Source organism: Cryptomeria japonica, chromosome 11 (assembly GCF_030272615.1).
Source record: "Cryptomeria japonica chromosome 11, Sugi_1.0, whole genome shotgun sequence".
Lineage (NCBI taxonomy): Eukaryota > Viridiplantae > Streptophyta > Pinopsida > Cupressales > Cupressaceae > Cryptomeria > Cryptomeria japonica.
This window is the reverse complement of record NC_081415.1, coordinates 649,145,117-649,168,900: the sequence shown is the minus strand read 5'-3', so window position 1 is coordinate 649,168,900 and position 23,784 is coordinate 649,145,117. Positions and strand designations below refer to the sequence as shown.

The window sequence follows — 23,784 nt, the reverse complement described above, 5'->3', positions numbered from 1 at the left end:
AATTATGCACGTTCATTTCATAATTGTTTCAAGCATGATGCTAATTAAATGTTTTCATAGCCTCTTAGTTAGAAAACTAAACAAAGGGAGTTGGAAAACAAAAACCTAGCAGCGTTTGGTATTTACGGTGTCTTTGGGTCACGCTTACGGGTAATGCCATCATGTTGAACTATTGCACTTAATGCCTAATAAAGATGCATCAATGACGTCTGTGGCATCGTCCCTATAAATCATCGGGGAGTAATAAGGGACACTTGGAAATTAAAATCCAAGGGGAGGGTAATCCCCCTTAAATCGATAATCTAATAAGATAATCCTTAAATGATTTTACATCCGCTAAGTTAAACCATAGTAAACCCCTTTATCGTTGATTGAGTGAAATGATTTTATAAATTTGATTTAATCTCGAAGAGTTGTTGACGATTGACAATTGGGTCAAGGGTGACACTTATGATAGGTATTCGGATCTAGCTGTTTTAGGCCACAAGCAATAGGCTATCTTGAGCCTTTGCTTAAGTGCTGCCATCGTGGGTAGCAACCGTAGAGAAACTATTTGGGACATTGAACTTCGAAAGGGTTATGTACCCACCAAACAGTTTACATTAAACCATAGATTAGAAAATAGAACTACATACTTCACACCTTGATCCCGTGCCAAAATGGGTATGTAGGCAGTCTAGGGATGAAGTTGTCCCTAGTACTCAGGCGTTGGTGGATGGGGTCTAGGTTTGGTAAGAAGAAGGATTGTGAAGAATCCTAATTTGAAATATAAGTGTAATAAAATAAAAAGTAATTCAATGCATACTTGGAAGGAATCCCGTATGGATTAGCTTGACTTCCTGAGGCTTTAAGCCAATTCTGAGGTGGAATTCAAGCTTGCATTATGGTATTTTGATTTCTCCTAAGGACGGCGACCTTGGTGCACTCCTATTAGAGGAGTGTAGTACTTAGTGAGTGGCTTAGGACCTGAATGGTCCCAATGAGTCTAAGTCTCTAACCAGAGAACCTCCTATCCAGATTGGATAGATGCCTACCCCGTATGGGTAGATGCCTATCCCATATTGGATAGATGAAACCTTTTGTTCCGTATGGACATATGCCTAACTCGTATGGTTAGATGCTCATCCTGAATGGATGAATGCCTAATCCAAATGGATGGATGCCCAGAGTATGTGATTGAATCAAACACAAATGATTAAATTAAATATAAAAAAAAGGAGGTCAAAATTTTGTTGGGCAAAGTATAGTGGGTTTTTACACCCACCTACAGATCACTCTGTTGCTATAGAGGAGGAGATACGAGATGATCAGGTCCATATCACAGATGAGGGATTGGATTCATTTGAGGAGGAGATACAAGTTGGTCAGGTCAATATCATAGATAAGGGCTTGGATTCATTTGAGGAGTAGTTGCAAGGTTTGAGCCATACTGGGTTTATAGATATGCTACTCTAGTCAAACACTTCATCCACGATGCCTAGTCATCTAGTTAGCCCCTTACATTCCTCAATAATATGTACAACCAGAGAGAGATATGCAGGCACAAGTGATGTGGTTGATATGATCACAGGACATGATCAAATGATACATCCTACTCCTGATACAAAGGTATGTACATACACGTGCATTTAAATTTTTACAAGATATGTATACATGTTGTAATGTACAGTAAATCTACATATAGATCATTTAATAAATAATCTAGTTCTAAGTTAACTTGTATCATTTAAATTGATCCTTGACTAATCCTTACATACATACATACATACATACATACATATATATATATATATATATATATATATATATATATATATATATAACGGTTACCTCATGTCACTCCTAGCTTGAGCTCTGAGTGTGTGCGTAGGAGATTCTTTCGATGCTGTTAGTGGACAGGTTAGTTATGGTTTTTTGTATATATGTACATGTATGTATACATGTGATACAATTTATATTTTAATTTTAATTTAACTCTAGTCGGATTTGATGTACATGTGTCTAGAGAGATCTATATTTAATATTTAAATAAATTCTACTTTTGCAGGGGTCTATTGGACATCTAGACTCTCACCAGGACTCTCCCTCATATGGTCACTCTATTCGTGGCCGACATGATTCCTGTTGATTTGTTGAACTTTATAGCTCATTTGTTTATCTTTTTATAGACTTTCATATTATATATATTCATGCATGTATGAAGTTTAGACTAGATTATACTTTATACCTAGTTTGTGTTTGATCAGATTATATATTTCATGCATGTATGAAGTTTAGACTAGATTATACTTTATACCTGGTTTGTGTTTGATTAGATTATATATTTCATGCATGTATGAAGTTTAGACTAGATTATACTTTATACAATTTGTGTTTGATCAGATTATATATTTCATGCACATGTACATGTTAGATTATATGTACTTTATACAGTTTATGTTCGATGGACAGGATTATATATATCATGTGCATGTATGGTTAGATTATACTTTATGTATACATGTATAGTTTGTGCATTTGATCCTGGATTAAATATATCACATCATTTGTTTCCAGATAATTATATATATGATTGAATGCACGTGCATGTTAGATTACTTACACACTTTAAATATATATGTGTTAGGGGTCCCACGGATACTAAGAGGGGGGAGGGTGAATCGGTATCTAACCAGTAATAAGAATTTCTTAAGTTAAAATATGCATAACATAATATAACAGTGTACTCGTATGCAAGAAATAATGCAATAAACAGAATCAAAAATATCCACATAAAAAGTACACCATAACACAAGATGTTTAATGAGGAAACCCGGTGTGGGAAAAACCTTGGTGGGATTTGTGACTCACAATATTCTCTCACTAGCCAATAAGAGAATATTACTTACAATAGGGGCCTGCACATGCAAGAAGGCCAACTGCCTAGAGCTCACTGCTCAATGGGAAGTCACACTGACTTACAATAAGGATTATACTAATCCAATGACTTGTATTGCTTTACAATAGCATCTTCAATGCCAGATTCAGTACTGGTTCTTGCTCTATTCTTTACATATACCCTTGACCTATAATTCGCACATTAGGTTTGCCTATTAATTTTCTTTTTATGCCCTTTCATCACTTCTTCAAATGTCTACAATGATCTCCTTTATATAGAAGAGTCATTTTACAATTTGCCAAGTTAGATTACAATAATAAACAAAATATTACATAACAAAAATCATGTCAGCCTCTATGCCGGTATACATGTTTTCTTCTGTGCCGGTGCCAGTGTAGAGTGATCTGTTGATGCCGGTGCACTGTCTTGCCTGTGTAATGCTTTGCCGGTATGATGTCTTGCCGGTGCCATGGGATTGCAAGGTTGCCATCAATGACAAAACCTTCAATCACATACAATATCTCATTGGAGTGTCCATATGCCAACAATCTTCCCCTTTGGCATTGATGGCAACACTCATGATAAATTTCAAAAAGTATCCAAAATGTGTAGTCCAAAAAAAAGTTACCAAAAATGTTTACCAAAAATATGAGAGCTCCCCCTAAGCATATGATTCCTGTGTTTTGAAATTTCTCATCCCACTACTCCCCCTTTGGCATCAATGACAAAGGTTGTCAAGATGTCAGTAGAGTTTGTAGGTTCATCTATCCATATCCTCAACCTTGTAGCTGGGTAGTTATTATCTGAAAAAGATCTCCCAAAATTAGGTTTAAACTATCCATAAATTTCTTACTATCTTTTACTGTTGTCTTAGTCCTCTTTACTATACCGGTGAGATGCTACAAATGCTCTACCGGTGTTTTGCTTCCCTGTATTAGTGCCTCTGAAATTTCCTTCTGCAAAGATGCTAAATAGTCCAATATTGGAGTTAGTTTAGACCCCAGATGTTTTGCCTTGTTTATTATTCTTTCTTTTTCTCTTTCTAGTTTGAGCAATTCTTCCTCAAAATTTTCTATCTTCTCTTCAAAAACTGATAATGAATCCGCTGAGTTTACAAAATTGTTTGCAAGCTTATTTATCTCATTCTGTGTCTTGCTTATTTTCTTGTCAATATCTATAGTCAAAAAGTTTGTTTTACATGTATCTTTATACAAATTTTCGTATTCTTTCAACAAACTACATAGTTTCGGTAGAAGTGTGTCAAAATCTCTGTTACACTTCTTCATTTCCTCATCAAAGAATTTCTGTTTCTCTTTTTCTACCTTTTCCTTTACTGATTTTTCCTTTATTTTATCAATGTTTTCAGAAATATATTTACACAATGTGTCCAATTGTCCTAAAGAATCTTTATTATCTATATTATAGTTTGGAGCTATTGCCTTCAAAATTGGTATAGAATCATCAATTGCTTTGTAAGCCTGTGAACTACAGTTAGTAATTTTCTTTATAGAATCTAATAATACCTCAGTTACATTTGTTGACTTGAATGTTGGTGATGATCCAACAATCTAAGTGCTGGTGGAAGTAACCATGCTTGTATTCACCTCTGGCAGGTCAGTTTGTGTCTGCATTTCTTTTAGCACTGGTTTTCTTACTTCACTACTTACCAGTGGCACTGTTTCCTTATGTACCTGTTGTTCCGGAGCCTTTGGCTTTGTTGATTTCTCTGAATGTTGTGTTGTCTCTATCTGTGCCTTAGATTCTACCTTTTTCTCTATATCTTGTGCTAGTTTCTCTGTTTCCCCTGCTACCGGAGGCTCATTAGCCATATTTGACTTGTCAGATGTATCTTTATCAACTATTATGTTGATCTTTTGGGTATCAACATTTATAGTATACAGGACTTTAGAATTAGGATTTCTATCTTCTGCACCCATACTTTCTGTTGTCGGTTGATCTTTAGTAGTTGTAATTTTCATCGGTGGCGATAGGTTGTCTTTAACTTTTATTCTTGGAGGTGCACCAATTTTGCCTTTCCCCTTGTCTTTTTCCTTTTGATATACCTTTATAGGTTTAGGGTTCCTGTATTCTTCTTGTTTCTCTTTGTCAACCAGGAATATATCCCAACCATCTTCTATTTCCTCTGTGACTTCATTGAATCTTCTTGCCATTAGTGAAATGTGTCGGTGTGTAGTAGAGAATACTGACCGGTTTGCTTGAGCAATCAAATCATCAATTTCCTTGGGAGAGTTTACCGGATATACAACAAGTAGTTTCTCTATATTTATTTTCTTATCTAATTCAATCACTGCTTGCCTTCTAGCTTCTAACCTTTTGAACAAATCATCAGGAATTTCATTTGCTACTTCCATCAAAACTTTCTTATACATGTCCATATGTAGTATAACACTGTTCTCAACTTGTCCTTTCTCATCAGCAGATAGAGTGTCATAAATTTTCTCTATTTTTCAGTTTTCCTTCCTCTGTGATTTCATTTAACAATATATCAAGAGGGGCCAAGTCACAGTTTGTCCTTTTCTTTTTCTTTGGTGTCAGCTTCTTCTTGGGTGTGGCCTTTCTAACTGGAGATCTTACTGCTTGTTGCTTTTGCCTTGTCCTTCTAGGTGAAGGAGTGGTTGTCGATGAGGGATCTCTTTTTCTAACAACTCTTTGAAAAGTTGCTGGCATGTCACCTCTTGAAGAAGTACCTACCGGTGATAGATGAGTTTCAGGTTGTGGAGCTGCCAACTCATCTTCTGTTATGCCAGTTTTCTTTAGTACATCTTCCTTAATGGCCTTTGCTTGCTTGGATCCTTTCCTCACAAATGCCTCAACCTTATTTACTCTTTTCTTTGATTGTATTTGGCTTTCTATGGTCTAAGCACTACCAAATACTTTTTCCTTAGGTTCATTGGGGGCTTCTAGAAGTGCTTTAGCATAAGTTTCAACTATGTGATCATCTTCCTCATAGCCCATCTCGGTTACCCAAATTGTCCTTGGGATGACCGCTTCCATCCAGACTTCATCTTTCTTGATAACAAAGCATATATCATTTTTGTATTTGTCTACTATTTTCTAGGATAACCTTATTCTTTGCTTCATTTTGGTCTTTAATGCTTGAAAAAAGTCATGAATATTGTTCTCCTTGTTCTCACCCATGGTTATGAACAGTTCTGTCAATTGCTTTCCTATCGGCCTATTTTGTTATTTGTAGCATTAGGCATACTAACAAATTTCCAAATCTGAAAGTTCCTTTCTTGTCCTTTTTGATTTTTCCACGGTTGTCTATTAGTTCATCCTTTAACCATTCACAGATGTCAATTTTTGCATTATCTGTTACCATATCATAAGCACTCTTAATGCATAAACTTGAAACTGAGTTAAGTCTATTAGCATGAGTGGCCAGGTATCCTAATATCATACTGATGAATCTCACATTGATATCTTTTACATCATTAACCCTTAGAGATCTCTTATTGAATGTTGCACCTATTAGTTTTGTAACTAGGTCATTTGGAACCTTCTTGGTTTTATTTGGTCTCTTACTGGTGGTCGATAACCCTGTGACAACTTTCACAGCTTCCTTGGTGATCTTATGGATTGCATCTAGCCAGAAAAATTCTCCATGAACTCTGTTGAACACTATCCTAATCACATGCTTAGGGAATTTAGGAATGCTAAGGATTTCTATGAATCCTAGGGTTTCAATAACCTTGTGTTAATCTTTAACATTGCTGGTATTATCACATATTACGGTTTTATACATGGTTTTGATTTCCTCATCTCCTAACTCTTCAATGTTGTAGTGGATGTACATTCTAGGGTCTTCAGCATATACAACACCTTTAGGGATTTGAGAAAAAGCACCTAAGGTATCATCCTTCTTTGCTATCTTGGGGACTAACTAAAATATGGGCCTAGGTCTTTTAATTAATTCAACAACAGTAGGGTTTTCTATGTATTCAATTGCAGAGGTGGATGCCATGATTAAATACCTTTTTCTGCCTTGGGTGGATGATTGCTTGGAGTGTGCTTTCTTCTTGCTCGGAATGCCTTGGCTTGGAATCTTTGCACTCTCTAAAAATTTCAAATCACGGTGAAATGAAATGGAACCAATACCTTATTTTTATAAAGTTTTTTCACCATCTACCACATTAATTGCATGCCAGTTAAGTATTCACTTAACATTGTTTTTCGGTAATAAGTAATTTTCAACTTCTTATCTCTAACCGAGGGAATAATTAGCACATGTGTCATTAGATTGCCAAACCTTCAAGGAAATTTTCTTCAATTTGATGAAGAACTTCCTGTCGGTGGAGCACTGCTCTATCCTGCCGGTGAAGCATCACTTTGTCCTATGGGTGGAGCATTGATTGGTTCTACCAATGGAGAAGTATTCCCAATATTTAGATCTTCTTTTCTAATCCATTGCTTTGAGAATTCTTGCTTAGCCTCTTCAACTTTTTCCTTACCTTTCAAGCTAGCACTTTTGTTGTCTACCGGTGTTCCTTTACTTCTACAAAATTTAGCAATATGCCCAATCTTGTTACATGCATAACAAGTTACATTATTCTTCTGAATAGCTTTCCCATAACCTATGCCGGTTTGTGTTCTGCATTGATTGATATCCTGAATAGCTTTCCCATAACCTATGTCGGTTATGACCAACTTTGTTGCATTTTGAACATTGACCGATGGGTGTATTGATATTCTGATAATTCCTAGATCTACATTCATTTGCTCTATGACCATACTTATTATAGTTAAAGCATTTTCCATTGAATTTATAAGCATTAGGTTGTCTTACCGGTTTGCTGTGATCCTAAGTATTTGCAGTACCGGAGCTTTCACCAACTTCAAAGCCAATTCCAGAAGTGTCACCTTTAGGTTTTTGATTCTTCAGCAAGGTACCAAGTTCCTCTGAGCTTTTCTTGAATTTTTCTTTGTGTTGATTTGCAGTTTCCAGTTCCCTTTCCAAGATTTCTTTTTGTCTCATCAGTTCATTTGAGTCATTCTAAGTATGCATCAGATCTGTTTTCAACATGTCATTTTCATAGCTAAGTCTTGTGTTCTCATTTGCTGCATCACTTAGTCTTCTGGTCAATTCTTCTTCATTCTTCTTTCTATCCTCAATCTCTTTGCAAAATCTCATAGTCATATCCTGCATTTCATTTTTTGTTGTCATGATCTCTTGTTTCAACTTGCTTATCATATCATTAAGTGATTCCTTTTCATCATTCTCATTTTGCAGTTTTTCACAGAGTTCTCCTCTCTTATTTCTTGCAACAGTAAAATTTTCTTGAAGTGCTTGAATGATATCCTGAGCTACTCTTAAATCATCTTCTGATTTGATATTTTTCAATTTCTTTGCATCAAAGTCTGTGAGAGCTCCTTCAAGTTGCTTCATCAGATTTTCCATCTTTACTGGTGTTAAGATCTTCCTCAACCTGTTAGGCTTTTAAAAATAGAGGACCAAGCTCTGATACTAATTGTTAGGGGTCCCACAGATACTGAGAGGGGGGGGTGAATCAATATCTAACCAGTAATAAGAATTTCTTAAGTTAAAACATGTAGAACATAATATAACAGTGTACCGGTATGCAAGAAATAATGCAATAAACAGAATAAAAAATATCCACATGAAAAGTACACCATAACACAAGATGTTTAACGAGGAAACCTGGTGTGGGAAAAACCTCGGTGGGATTTGTGACCCACAATATTCACTCACTAGCCAATAAGAGAATATTACTTACAATAGGGGCCTGTACATGTAGGAAGGCCAACTGCCTAGAGCTCACTGCACAATGGGAAGTCACACTGACTTACAATAAGGATTATACTAATCCAATGACTTGTACAGCTTTACAATAGCATCTTCAATGCCAAATTCAGTACCGGTTCCTACTCTATTCTTTAGATATACCCTTGACCTATAATTCACACATTAGGTCTACCTATTAATTTTCTTTTTATGCCCTTTCATCACTTCTTCAAATGTCTACAATGATCTCCTTTATATACAAGATTCATTTTACAATTTGCCAAGTCGGCTTACAATAATAAACAAAATATTACATAACAAAAATCCTGTCGGCCTCTATGCCGGTATACATGTTTTCTTCTGTGTCGGTGCTGGTGTAGAGTGATCTGTTGATGCCAGTGCACTGTCTTGCCTGTGTAATGCTTTGCCGGTATGATGTCTTGCCAGTTCCATAGGATTGCAAGGTTTCCATCAATGACAAAACCTTCAATCACATACAATGTCTCATTGGAGTGTCCATATGCCAACAATATGATCAAGAATGTACATGTTCTCTAAAACTTTCAAATTTATATATATTAGTGGCTGAATTTACATGTTTACATGTAGATAGATTAAAAAAAGATTGATATGTTTATAATTTAAATTTTAAATTTTAAATTTTAGTACATGTAACATGTATACAGTAGATATGCATTAATTTAAAAGAATATGTTCAAACAAAAGAGTATATCCACTCCACTGTGCAAGCCATGAACAATATAAAAATCACACTTGTTAATTAATATCAAATGAACAAACTAAACTTAATACCATGTACTAAATAGTTCACATGGTATGTACTTCTAGGTATGTATACAAGTTAAATAGTTCACAACACATCACTTAGTGGTTCAGACCGCTCTTCAATTATTACACATGTATGTCCTAATTTAATATATCAATTTTACACAACATATATTCTAATTTAATATGCATTTTTAATTAAATTTATGTGCATGTGCATCTTTAATTAAATAAATACACATGTCCTAAATTAGTTTACATGTACATGCTTTAAAATTATTTTAGCAACTTACAAATTACATGCATTTAGAATTAGATATGTACTATATACATTAATTTAGAATTAGATATCTACTATATACATCCTAATCAACTGCATACATTGCCCACCTTTTAATGCATTTTCAACTCATCCACATGTCCCAATTTACTTTACATACGTGCACATAAATATTATTTAACATACATACAAATTAACTTCATACATCCTAATTTGATATCATTGAAAATTTCATGTATTTAAACTTAAAAAATATATGGTCCACACAAGCCATATATATATATAGATCAAATATTTATCCAAGTTTCAAAAAAAGTTAAGTTCTAATTTATCAAGTATTAATTCAATTCATGGGTTGAACCACGTGTACTTTGGATTACTAAATATATAGTTCATACCACATCAAGTGGTTCAAAACGCTCTTGAATAAAACTGAATATTTTGTCATGATCTTCACAATCTAGTCTTCACTTTTGAGACCACCCATGACGTGGAACTGTTTGAAGAATTAGGCCAATAACAATGACCAAGTGGCTATACTGATATACCTTGTTGTCAATTTGGTATTCAGTGAAATGAATCCTATGTTGAACAATTTTAACTTGTTTGAAATATGTCCCTTGCATTACAACTGAGCCTGCATGTACATGTATATAAGAAACGTGAGAAATAAAAAATTTGCACGTAAACGATTTGTACATACATATTCAAATCAGTTCAAACCTGTGGGAAATGACATTCCATCACTCATTTCAAATTTTGTTAACTTCTTTCTCTCTTCTGTGCAACACAATAAATAATAACTAACACCTTCTATATTTCCATCTTCTGCTATGACTGCAAAAATATCTCCTACAATTTGAAACAAGTTAAATAAATTCTAAACATGTCATTTTTAAGGAAATATTTTCATGTATGCAACATTTTTTAAGGATATATATATATATATATATATCTGTGTGTGTGTGTGTGTGTGTGTGTGTGTACGTCATATGTACCTTTTTTAATCAATCCTGAAATATGATCATAATAACCAGAAATCAAAGGAATGTCTTCAAAGATTTCATCCTCATTTGAATCCTCGTATGTGTCAGAAACATCTAGTAGCACCAATTTCCATTCACTAACATATCCAAGCTATTGGTTCTTGCAATCGATATAGTTTTCCAAAATGCAATCAGAACAAAAACATGAATAATCCCTAGTGTATAATGTCCATGGGCGATTATCTGTACTCATGACACAATGCAAAGATCTTGTCCTCTCCACCCTCTTGCATCCATGCATTGATCTTCTATCCACATCTGCAAAATGTACATGTGTAAATGAACATAAATGTAGATCAAGTTGTTAAATTGAAACATTTGAACTAGGAACATTTAAAATTTTAAAAAAAAATTTAAATAAAACACTAAAAGAGAACACGTACCGGTTATCTCCCAAAACACTCTATATGGGTCTCTATGTTCTCGATGATGATTCACCAGGATAATTAAGTTTCTCAAAGTGTTTCTTACACCATTCAACAACATCATGTGCATCGTCTATACGATCTCTCATGTAATTTATTTGATGCTTTCTTAGAGCATGTTTGATACAAGCTCTTGCACCATCATGTTCACCCTTTCCATGACCATTCTAAAAAAAACTCCAAACATGTGGTATTTTGTCATTTCGATGATATCTATATAGTGCATAAAATGGCCTCAAAGATTTGAATTATGCCGCACATCCATCAGACCAAAAAAATGTTTAATTATTGTTATGCCTCTCTCTTTCAAATATTCAAAAAATTTCTTAAAGCAATGTTGTACAAAAAGTGTGTCATGCTCCTTATCATCACTGATATAGAAGTGGTACTCTTTCTTAATGACATGATTTTCAAATGTACTATCAACACCATCTAAATCCATCTGTGCATGTCGATAACACACATGCACCAAAATAATGATTTGCTTTGAAAAGTAATACTTTGATTGAATCTCTTTTTGATGTGCAAAAGAGTAATTTTCTGCGAAGTCCACTATGGATAGAATAGTTCCAAGTGGGAAAGTGTCTTTTAATCTTTTAAATTGTTCTGCTTGCCACTTGGCAAAAAACCATGGCATATGTATGGTTTTATCAACTTACGAAAATTTTCCATAAATGTTCCAATAGGTATTTCCTCTTCTACATAATCTAACCTTGTAGATTCCTTTCCAAATTTTGTTTCAAATTTTTTGTACTTGTAACTCTTGCAATTTACCACTTTCTCATGTCAGTATCTTCATCTCTCAAAGGAAATTTAGCCAAGTCCCCGCATGTTCCCCAAATTCCTTTTATGCAATTTATTTGACCGGTTGCATTATCATCTGATTTATCACATATGATGGATGCTATGAATTGACTTGTTCATTTAGGAGGAGCATTTTCATAACCATCACTATCTTCTCTAATCATTTGAAACACTTGATAGTACAAATCAAATTTGATGTGATAATGACAACAAGAAGTTCCGTTCAAACATGGTCTATCCAATCTTTATATGAGGGTTTGTTTTTGTAAACAACACATACAATTCATGTTTTCTTGTGTCTATCCAATGTTTTATATGAAGATCATAGCAATCAGGACCAATGCTTTGCTTGATAACATCTCTACTGTTTGATGAAGGACGAGTATTATCATTCCAAAAACTTGTCACAAAGTTCCTAACAACATCTTCAATTCTATTAGTATGAGGAGCTCTACACATAATTGCCCAATTCCCTTTTGAGGTAGTATCATCCAAACTGTTTATCCTTTTAACATATTTTGATATTGTAGTTCTACTAAAACCAAACTCGGATGATAGTGAGGAGATTTGTCTTTTTTGAGGCGATTTTTCATTTACTAAAGATGTCAACATCACTCTTCTTGAAATGGTCTTATCTACTGTTTGAGATTTTTTTGTTCACCAGAACTTTCTTAACATTATCAACAATATATTTTTGTAGCTGAGAATTTTTCCTCTTTTGACTTGTTGTATCTGTATATGGTGAAAATGGATAACAAGAATAATGATATTGAAAGACTAAATGAATTCAACCACAAAAACCCTAGCCTAACAACAACAAAGATCCACCATAACATATGAAGATTACCTAAGACAATGCAAATCAAATGAAATCACAAAGATTATACCATCACATGTCCAATAGGGTTTGGATCTCCATTCTTCCTATCTCCATTGATTTTGCTTGATATATTTGTGCCTAGATTTTATGTGTGCACAAGAGCTCAACAAAGAACGAAAATGTGGTTGCAAGTAGGATCACATATGTTCAAAAGCGCAATGTAGTCAAGTAATCAATGAGGGGTTTGATAATGAAGGAAGCATCTCCTTATATAGAAGACACTATATGAAATGGAGGGATAAGATTGAGAGGTGTAAAAGGAGGTCGGCTATGATTAGAGAGTAGGTAAAAGAAATAATAAAATAATGAAAGGGGTAGGTAGTGTATGAATTAAGACATGAATGACATGTGTCATGGGTAGAAAAAGCTAATGAATTAATTAAATAAATAAAGATTTATATAATTAATAGAAGAAGTGGGATCAATTAAATAAATAAGATATTTATTTAATTTAGGAAAAGGATAATTTAAATAAATAAATGTATTTATTTAAATGAGAAATAAGGCTAGAAGAGGATAAATGAATTAATTAAATAAATAAAGATTTATTTAATTAATAGAAGAATTAAGCTTAGATAATTAAATAAATAAATATTTATTTAATTAGACTGGACAATTTTGGGTGTCTACATTTAGCCCCTCTTTGAGACAATGCGGCTTGTCGCGTTGTTTCAAAGAAGATAAGATGAACTGATACAGAGTTGCCCCAAGATGGGAATGATAAAAATGTATATGGTGAAAATGGATAACAATAATGTTGAAAGACTAAATGAATTCAACCACAAAACCCTAGCCTAACAACATCAAAGATCCACCATAACATATGAAGATTACCTAAGACAATGCAAATCAAATGAAATCACAAAGATTATATTATCACGTGTTTAATAGGGTTTGGATCTCCATTGATTTTGCTTGATATATTTGTTCTTAGATTTTATGTGTGCACAAGAGCTCAACAAAGAACGGAAATGTGGTTGCAAGTAGGATCGCATATGTTCAAAAGCACAATGTAGTCAAGTAATCAACGAGGGGTTTGGTAATGAAGGAAGCATCTCCTTATATAGAAGACACTATATGAAATGGAGGGATAAGATAGAGAGGTGTAAAAGGAGGTCAGCTATGATTAGAGGGTAGGTAAAAGAAATAATAAAATAATGAAAGGGGTAGGTAGTGTATGAATTAAGACATGAATGACATGTGTCATGGGTAGAAAAAGCTAATGAATTAATTAAATAAATAAAGATTTATATAATTAATAGATGAAGTGGGATCAATTAAATAAATAAGATATTTATTTAATTTAGGAAAAGGATAATTTAAATAAATAAATGTATTTGTTTAAATGAGAAATAAGGCTAGAAGAGGATAAATGAATTAATTAAATAAATAAAGATTTATTTAATTAATAGAAGAATTAAGCTTAGATAATTAAATAAATAAATATTTATTTAATTAGACTGGACAATTTTGGGTGTCTACATTTTGCTCCTCTTTGAGACAATGCGGCTTGTCGCGTTGTTTCAAAGAAGATAAGATGAACTGATACAGAGTTGCCCCAAGATGGGAATGATATGCCCCCTCGAGAGATTGGATGAAAATGTCTGAAAAGATTGTAGACAATCTCTCGATAAGAAAGAAAGGCTAGAATGAACTGACCGGATAAAGTGATAGAGTCACGAGATAATGAAGACTGACTCAGGAAACAAGGGCTAGAGTAGTCTATAAGATAGACCGCGAGGGAAATAAGGCTAGAAGAGGATAAATAAATTAATTAAATAAATAAAGATTTATTTAATTAATAGAAGAATTAAGCTTAGATAATTAAATAAATAAATATTTATTTAATTAGACTGGACAATTTTGGGTGTCTACAGTATCTATACCCAACAATTTCAGTGGATCTAATAAGTCTTTATGAGTAAGTACAATTGATAACAATTGAGCTTTTTCTAGTGTAGTATCAAGATTGTTGAAATGAGACATTATTTCTTTTTCACTTTTATTCATTGACCTCCTTTTAGTATATCTAGGTTCTTCACTGAGATGTTTAAACTCATCCACATCCATTTAAAGTAAATGATCTAATTTTTTATTAGAAATATTTCTCTTCACCTGTTTAGCTAGATCCACAATATACTCCTCCATACTGGTGGGAGGAGGTGAGGAGCCTGACCCCTCTCCTTCAACCTCCATTGGTTCAACTTGGACAAGCTCCTCCCTATGTTCATCAACTATATTGTGTTCTTCAATAGGTTCATTTGCGTCGACTCCTGCTTCAGAACTCCCTTCTTCTCGAGCCCGTTCTACACATAATTTGAGATGACAGAGAATATTTTTAATGCAACAAAATTCCAAGTTTAATTTGAAACCAAAATTTTAAGACATTTAGTAAGACATTTAAAAATTATGTAATAACAGGTGGACTATAATGTCATGTGTATTTAAGACCTATTATTGCATAATAAACCTCCTAATATCACATGTAATACCTGTCCTAATATGATCTGCATAATATACCTTTCTTAAGGGGACTCTTGAGTATAATGTGAAATGTTTTTGCATACGTGAAGTCATATAAATAGAACCTATTATGACATGATATGTTCCAAATTTATGTCACATTTGAGACCTATTATCATTGTAATAAGACCTAATATCACATAATAGGCCTTATTATTAATTAATATGACCACATATGCAAAAAAATTTCACATTAATATACTTGACCCCCCTTAAGATAGATACATTATACATGATATTAAAGGAACTATCACATGAAATTAAGTACATGTCTTAAATATGATATAAGTTAGAACCTAAATTATGACATAATAGGTCTTATTGATTTTATGACTTAATAGGTCTTATCTATATAAATGGACTTAATTATATAGGAGAAAATGTCAATTAAACAAACAAGCAAGTTAATGGAATTCGAAATTTATGAATACACATATTATTTAAAATTAATTATTCTTTCCAATTAAAATGAGATTATTTTTTAATCCTACTATTTCCAATTAATTTAATAAAAATAACATCATTTAGAAATAATTAAGATAGAATTATTATATAAATTAAATTAATTAAATTAATATTTTTAAAATTAATTTTCATTAAAAATATTAGATAAAAAATATTGAACTAATTAATACTAACAAATAAACACTATTTTTGGTACGTAATACATATAAAATTAAATAGAAAAAAAAATAAAAAAATACATACTTGCATCATGATATCTTTGTTCCGTTTTGGGAGAATAATTCCTTGAAGTCTTATTTTGCCTTCTCTTCTTGTTCCCCATGCTTTTAAAAAAACCTTCAAATATCTTCAAATTATTGCCCTCAAAATAATTTTCAAATGTCTTCTTTCATCCAAAAATGTGAATTTTTTTAATCATTTGTGTGTAAAAAAATGAAAAAAATAATTTATATTTATACGACTCTACTTAAATGTACAAAATTTTTTTTTTCAGTTGGCCAAGGTTCGAATGAATGCTGACAATTAGAAAAGGTTGGGATCGTTTGAACCCGGTCGTTACGAAAATGTGTGTGTCAAAATTTAGCATCTGGGTTCAAGCGAAGTGGGTCTGCTCGAACCCCTTATGGTTTGAGCATACCCCCTTCGTGCAAACCTGTGTTCATTCGAACCGTCTTCTTAGAGGTTTCTCCCAAAAAAATTCAAAGTTCTAAGGAATTTTTTACTTCGGACCTCTGGTTCAAGGCACAAATGAAATAATCTTGATAACCCCAAAATATTAGATGGTAGTACTTGGAGCAATATTTCCAATGAGTATAATTTTATTACATTATGAATTTATTATGTTCTTGTTTTTTTAATTTTATGGAATATTGGTTTTTCACTGAACATGAACTTCTCTGTTCAATGCAGTGGGAAAAATAGGAAACTAATTCAAAAAAATTCTGAAAAATATCTATGCCCCAGGTATTTATGTCTTCTTTCTAACGAAAAAAATAGAATTGAATTTCAATATATATAGAACAAGTTATTTGTTCAAACTTAAACCTATGTCTGAATTATGACTAGTAGGACTTCAAAACTTAATAAAATGAAATATATTATTCAACATATCACTATCAAACAAATTCCAAGCCCAAGATATTGATGTTACAAATCAAAATTCGAAAGAATTGAGTTTTTATCATTTATAGAAAAAAATGTTCTACGTTTCGGGAGGCACACCACTCTTAAAATATGTAGTTTGTTGTAAAAAACTACTTTTCGAGGGAGATGGAAAAAAAAAAAAAAAAAAACTTCAAAAAATTTTGAAAAATGTCTAGGGATAGAGAACCAAGAACCATGAATGAGATGAGTCTAGAACTCAAGAGACATGGAAATAGAGCCACACTAGGGGCCACATGAGTAGGAATAAGGGTCCGGGGCACCAAATCAGACAATCGAGTAGGAGAAGGAGGTGTTAAATTTTTGAAGACTCCAACCCAAACTCTCAAGAAGCTTAGGGAAAATTATGAGATGAAAATGGTCCATGTCCTTTCACCTAGTGGGATAAGAATGTTGACAAGAACCACTGGGGTAAGAAGAGGCCAAATGGCTCATAGAAAAATATTGTCTGCGTGAGAAAGGAATCCTTTCATTTTTTAAAATCTATCTCTAGAGTAGGCTAGCCACCTTTAGGGAGATCTCAGTAGGAAATGGTTTGGAGAGGTCCAAATCCATTAAAATCCTAGCGTAAAAGGTATGGTAAAAAAATCTATTTTTAGGCTCCACTTTGAGAAACCAACCTAGCATATTACCAATAGCTTCATAGGCAATGTTGCACTAGAAATGGAGAGGAAGGTAGGGAAGCCATACCTAGTTAGGGGAAACAATAATATGTTCAACTAGTGGATTGAAAGAGGGCATTTAGGGGCATAGTGATAGGGTACGAGACCCCCATTTATAAACACTCATAGAAAAAAAAAATCCTAATGTTCAAGTTAGTTAACACAAATAAAGAAGCAACCAAGAGCATAGGGATAAATCTCAGCCTTACTTGAGACCACCATGTTTTAGTGCTCCAAAATCTAGTAATGCAACTTAGGAAGCAAGGGCCACAAATATTTGAACTTGCAAATGGGTGTCTTCCTTTCAATGTAAGGTATGTTGACTAACACCTCTTATTGAAGTACTATACCTAGAGCACAAGAGGCATAGGGGAGGCATTTCATAGCCATATTAAAAGATCTCTTCTAGGGTTTGTGGAGAAAACCAACAAAAGATTTCTTAAGTGGAGAGTTCACCTAGACCTTAGGGACAATTGTAACACTAACAACAACTAGTAAATTTTTTTTGCAGAAGGGAAAACAAAGGCCATGTTGAATATATCAACCAATAGGTTACAGGTCGGAGAGTCATTAACCCTTGTGGTCTTAGGTGGGAGAATTGAATTTGAAAATGGTTAGTGGGAGTACCACTTAATAAGAAATCCTACTAAAAGTATCTTGTTATGAGTTTGTTTTATATATATATTTATAAAATGATATACAAACCTTGTGCCAAAATAAACTTCAAATGAAGCATATGTAGAGAATATTTATGTAGAATTTAATACACCCTCCAAATAAATATTAAGTCAACATGATTTGAACTTTCTTTTTCACCTATTTAAATACATAGGGTTTTACTATTTTCATTTTCTTTTTTAAACATGTTCAATATGAATAAATTTTATAACATTTCCCACCTAGTGCGTCCCTCATGAAATTATTGTAATATAGATTACACTTGGACAATTATATTATGAAATTTCCTTTATTCTTGAGTTAGTCTATAAATCCAATGTACAATGTAATGATTATGTCTAAGTGCATCATAGTAATAAGTTGATTATAATATAATAGTTTATATTAATTTGATGTTTCTTATAATTATTTAAAATATTTTTTTAATGGAAACAATTAGATTATATATATATATGTGTGTGTGTACATCCTAGATCTTTTTTAATTAATTATAGCATAATGAGTAGACATATACCTAAATTAGAGGTCATCCTTTGGACAAGCTATCACGAATAGCGAATCTAATTTGTCAAATCATCTATAAATTGAACCTGGTCTAATCAAACTTCATGTCTTAATTTATGATAAAATTAAAGATTATATCACCATCCTGACTAATTATACTCATTTAATTAAACTATAACATTTTCAATATTAGTAATAAATATTAATATACTAAACAAAATGACCAACAGTTCTTCTAATAGCCTAGTAATCAGTTTTTGAACTTGTCATTTGATTTAAAAACAAACAAAACAAACAAAAAGCATTGGTTAATGAGATGGACGTCGATTATATCTTTAAACCATTTGATATGTATAGTCTTACCTCGTAACTTTCGAATACCATGTTCTTTATGGGAAATGACGGTGCTCCCAAAAGGACAGAGCATTAAAGATAGAGGAGACATTCTAGGATTCATCAAACCGCGCCTTAAAACTTTCAACAAGAATGCCATCTTCTTCTGGGCCTCTTGCTCAAATTGTCTTTCAACAGTATGCAAGAATATGATGGGGAAAATTGCAGGTTTTGATGATTCTTATGAGAGATTGTTTTAACGAACCCAAACCAAATGAAATGTTTGAAACATTTCACATGGTTTAAACATAGTAAAGGGCGTCTCTGAATGAGGATGATCATCTCCAAATGCATATATTTGTTACTTCATATAAAAGCAGCGGAGAAGATTTGATCCTGGGCATCACCATGCGGCGAACGACAGGCTCAGTGATAGTGTTTTTGTGGGTGGTCATCGGATTTTCTCTATACCCAATACTGAGCATAAAAACGGAATTTTTCGCTTCGGCATATGTGCGAGCCGCTTATATATGTGTGGTGGTCATGGGCGGGGTTATTGTTAGTTTTTGGACAGGTGATGAATCCGGATCAGGACAACAGCAGCAATCCCCTCCATCGTCTTCTGACGACGTTGATAAGATTGCTGTGGAAGTGGAAATGGGCGTATTCAATTACAGATGTAATGGAGGAGGAAAACAAGAGGAGGACTGTGTTATCTGCCTTTGTGAATTCGAAGAGGATGAGCAGGTGGTGGCACTAAAACCGTGTCATCACAATTTTCATGTGGATTGCATTCGAAAATGGCTCAAGTGCAAGCTCCGGTGTCCCACCTGCAATGCAACTCCGCTTCAGAAATTTGGAAGCCACGCTCAAAATGATGTTACGCTTGAAATTCCACCTCCACCTCCGCCCCCTGCGGCTCTTTGAAAGTGTATTTTTGTTTCTGTTTTGTTCTGGACTCATCTGCCTCCAAAACGGCTGACTAACCTTCATGTTATACATACAGCTGAATAATAAAAAACACAGTTAGTTCTGTCCGGCATGACCAAGCTCTGTAATTTTCGACTTACCCTCGTGTCATGTGAAAATTGTTTTATTTTTTGAGCCAGATTAGCTACAGCCTTTTGTTTTCAGCTAGTCTTTTGTTCTTTACTTAATAATTGAGAGAATGTATTCAAGGAAAGAGAAAAGTACAATATGGTACTTATTGTATATACTAAAATAAAGCTAGTATATTTATGTTTTAAGAAAATTATGTAAAATATGTTAATAGATGTCTATTTTGAAGATAATAATTTTATCAATCTTAATTGAACCCTAAAGCTAATCTTATATATAGTTGAAGCCTAATCTTAATAAAAAAACTAAGAAATTTTAGAACCTCTATGACAAACCCATTTTGTGTATATCTTGCTCGTTGTTTCACTTACATTGGGCAATGCTTGAAGCTAAAAGATATGCATTTTGTACATTGCATTTGAGCACTTAAGGTTGATTTATATCGATGGTAATGTGGGAGCTCTCAACACATATTGTACAACCATCATTTTAAAATACATTAGAGTTATATGTAAAATGCATGGAGAAATATCATTATGCAATCAACTATTCTATTTACTCATTATTCCACTAAAATTAAATAATGGCATATCATATGTGTTAAGGATATAACACTTGATTGGATTTATCCTTTTCAAACCCTTTAATTTAAGAAGGATGAGTCTGTTGCAAACCAAGGAGTGCAACTATCTCTACTGCATTTTTAGAAGTTTATGCTAGGAACCCATTGTTAATGCACTTTTGAATCAGAGGGTTTTATTCTATTTCTTACAAATTAGAATGTTTGCCAATATGTAAAATCCTTCATTCTTTCCTTTTCCTTTGCATCTCTAGATCTCAATTTATAGTGTCAAAATAAAGGTAATAAGTTGTCTACTAATGGAAATTGAATTCATTCCACCTGTAATGGCTCACACATTGTGGAAGGAAAATATAGCATCCAAAAATTCCATGGACCACCCTTCTATGTCTTTCATGTTTACTAGCTCTTTAGTTTTAATTTCATAGTGTTTGTGATTATACGTTATTGTGTTCTTGAAAGTTTGTAAAGTCCTTTCAATAATGAAGACAAAACACATAATAGAGGAGAGATTAGAAAACAAAGAAATGCTTATAAAACTTGAGCATTGATGAAGACAAGCTCAAACAATTTATTTATAAAGAAATGCACAATAAATGTGATAGAAATTGTAGCAAGAAGTTATCTAAGAAATTTATAAAGAGAAAGTGAGATGAGATTGCATGGAAAGTTGTAGTTAGTGCTTGGCTGGCTAAAGACGGTTCTTGGGCTCATCCTGGTTTGTGTTGGAGAATAATTAATTTACCTCTTCCAACACCCGGGCCCCAATAATTAATTATAATGACCACTTTAAATATTCCCCCATAATCTAGAAAACATGGGTCCTAGCCTAAAGCCTTGTTAGGTACCCATTTATAATTACTTATTTACTAATACAATGGTAGGGATGATGTCTCTTTGATTCAATCACAAATTCTCTAGCATTCACAATAGGCAAAATTTGTCTTTCAGAACTCTTCTTTGCAAATGACTTTGTCAACATGCTAGTTAATTGATGTTTTGATATGTAGAACTCCAATATGAAAATACTCTTTCTACAAACTCAACATCTATAGTTTTCATTCTCCATGATGCCTTACAAGACAATGATATCGCTCACCTTTCTCAAGCATTCAAATATTTCTTGATTCTTTTCCAACATGTGAATTCTTATACTTGTTTAACTTTTTTAACATACTCGTAATCTTTTACCAATTCAATCCATACTACATCCACAATCTATTTGCACGCATCTTGTCATAGACTCATTCTTCAATGGTTTTTTCCAACACATATTTTTAAAATTGTTAATCAATCTACATATATTAGAAGGATGTAATTTTTCCAACATGTCTTTTTTATGTCCTTCTCTATTATAATGAAAACATTTAATACAATGACTAAGTCATTAACTTGATTTTCTTAAACTGGTAGTGTCATTTTTTTTATCTATGACATATTCAAAATCCTGATACTTTGACATCATTGTTGGCTCAATAGGCTCTCTAATTCCCTATTATTTTTTTCACAATCATTTTCCTTTATAACCCATTTTCTTCTTGATATTCAAACCAATATTTTGAATACAACCTTTTTAAACTCATCACATGTAACAATAGTTCTATATTCAAGCACATTATTATCTTCAACCTTACATTCTTTATGACAAACAACTTCAATGAAATCACATTTACCAATTAACTAATTAGAGGAATAATACAAATCTTTAGTGTGACATGAAGCACTGTAATTACTAGCTTTTATTTTAAACACTCATTTTCCTTTTGAAAAAAAGCAAACTTTTCTACTAAATATCATTTTCTTTTTGACCTCATCAAATAATTTCACCCTTTCATCCTTCATTTTCTCTTTTAAACTTCCTCTAATTATTTTTCAAAATCATCAATTTTACATAGATACAGATATCATTGATTTCCAAACTCCTTTATATTTGTTATTGAATTTGAATTGAATTTTTTAACATTCATCACTTCTTCCTTCAAAATATATTTTTTCTTTTCTCCTTTCTAACATCATAAGTTGCACCCCATGCAATTCCATGATACAAAAGTGACTTCTCTGTAAGTCGATTGGAGAACCCCTTCAACTTGTGTTCACTTGTTTTCTTGGCTTTCCTTGTCACCCTTGCTTTTGTCCTTTTTGACTCTATTGACTATCAAACTTATGGACACCTACACACTACAAAAATGTCTATGTGCCATGCTAGCATCTTCTGAAAATGCAAACCGAAAGTAGCCATTGGAGCATTACACCTCTAATTGGCATAGGTTGTAATGGTCCCTACAATACTCGCTAGTGTCAAATTTATTTTTAGGTTTCTTTTCTAGCCTTTCTAGGCTTCAATTTTGCTTCTCTAGCCATCTATAATACTCTTTATCCCTCTAATGAATCTCTCTAACAATCTTTGAAGCATTCTCACACATATTTTTTCTCACATTTTGAAGCTTTCTCTTGGTTCTCTTCATTGCTTCATGCTGGGAATCCATTACCAATGTATCGTGCTTCAAGGGGATTTTGTCCTCCTCCTTTCTAGTAAGCTCACTACTTTTCTAGTGTAGAAGGGGAGTTTATTCCTTCTTTCTTTTATCATTTTTATTATGTCCATAACATATCTATTATCTTGTTTACTTTGTACCTCGTATATCAATTTATATATTATCTATCTTGGCTATCCATGGAGGTGGGAACACTGAAATGGGGGTATGACTATGGAAGACCTCTAAAACACAACTTTAATCATTTTTGTCTGGTTTTTTTTTTTTTTTTTTCTGAAAGTTGTTGAGAAGAGCTATCTTTAGTGAAGACTTTATTTGTGAACCCATTGGATCATCTTCTTACTTTCCTTTATTTTTTATTCCTTACGTAAAATTAGTTTGATTTATATTAAGAATTTATCATGTCACCTAAAATGTGTTAAAAGCTATAACTTTTAATTCTTCATTTTCTATGTGGCACT

General features: G+C 33.0%; 1 protein-coding gene across 1 annotated transcript; it reads left to right on the top strand.

The window, feature by feature from the left end:
- The first annotated feature begins 19,597 nt into the window (after positions 1-19,597).
- Positions 19,598-20,116, top strand: LOC131039951 (putative RING-H2 finger protein ATL49). The gene has a single exon (XM_057972803.2). The coding sequence runs from the start codon at positions 19,598-19,600 to the stop codon at positions 20,114-20,116; it is 519 nt and encodes a 172-aa protein (XP_057828786.2).
- Positions 20,117-23,784: the final 3,668 nt, after the last annotated feature.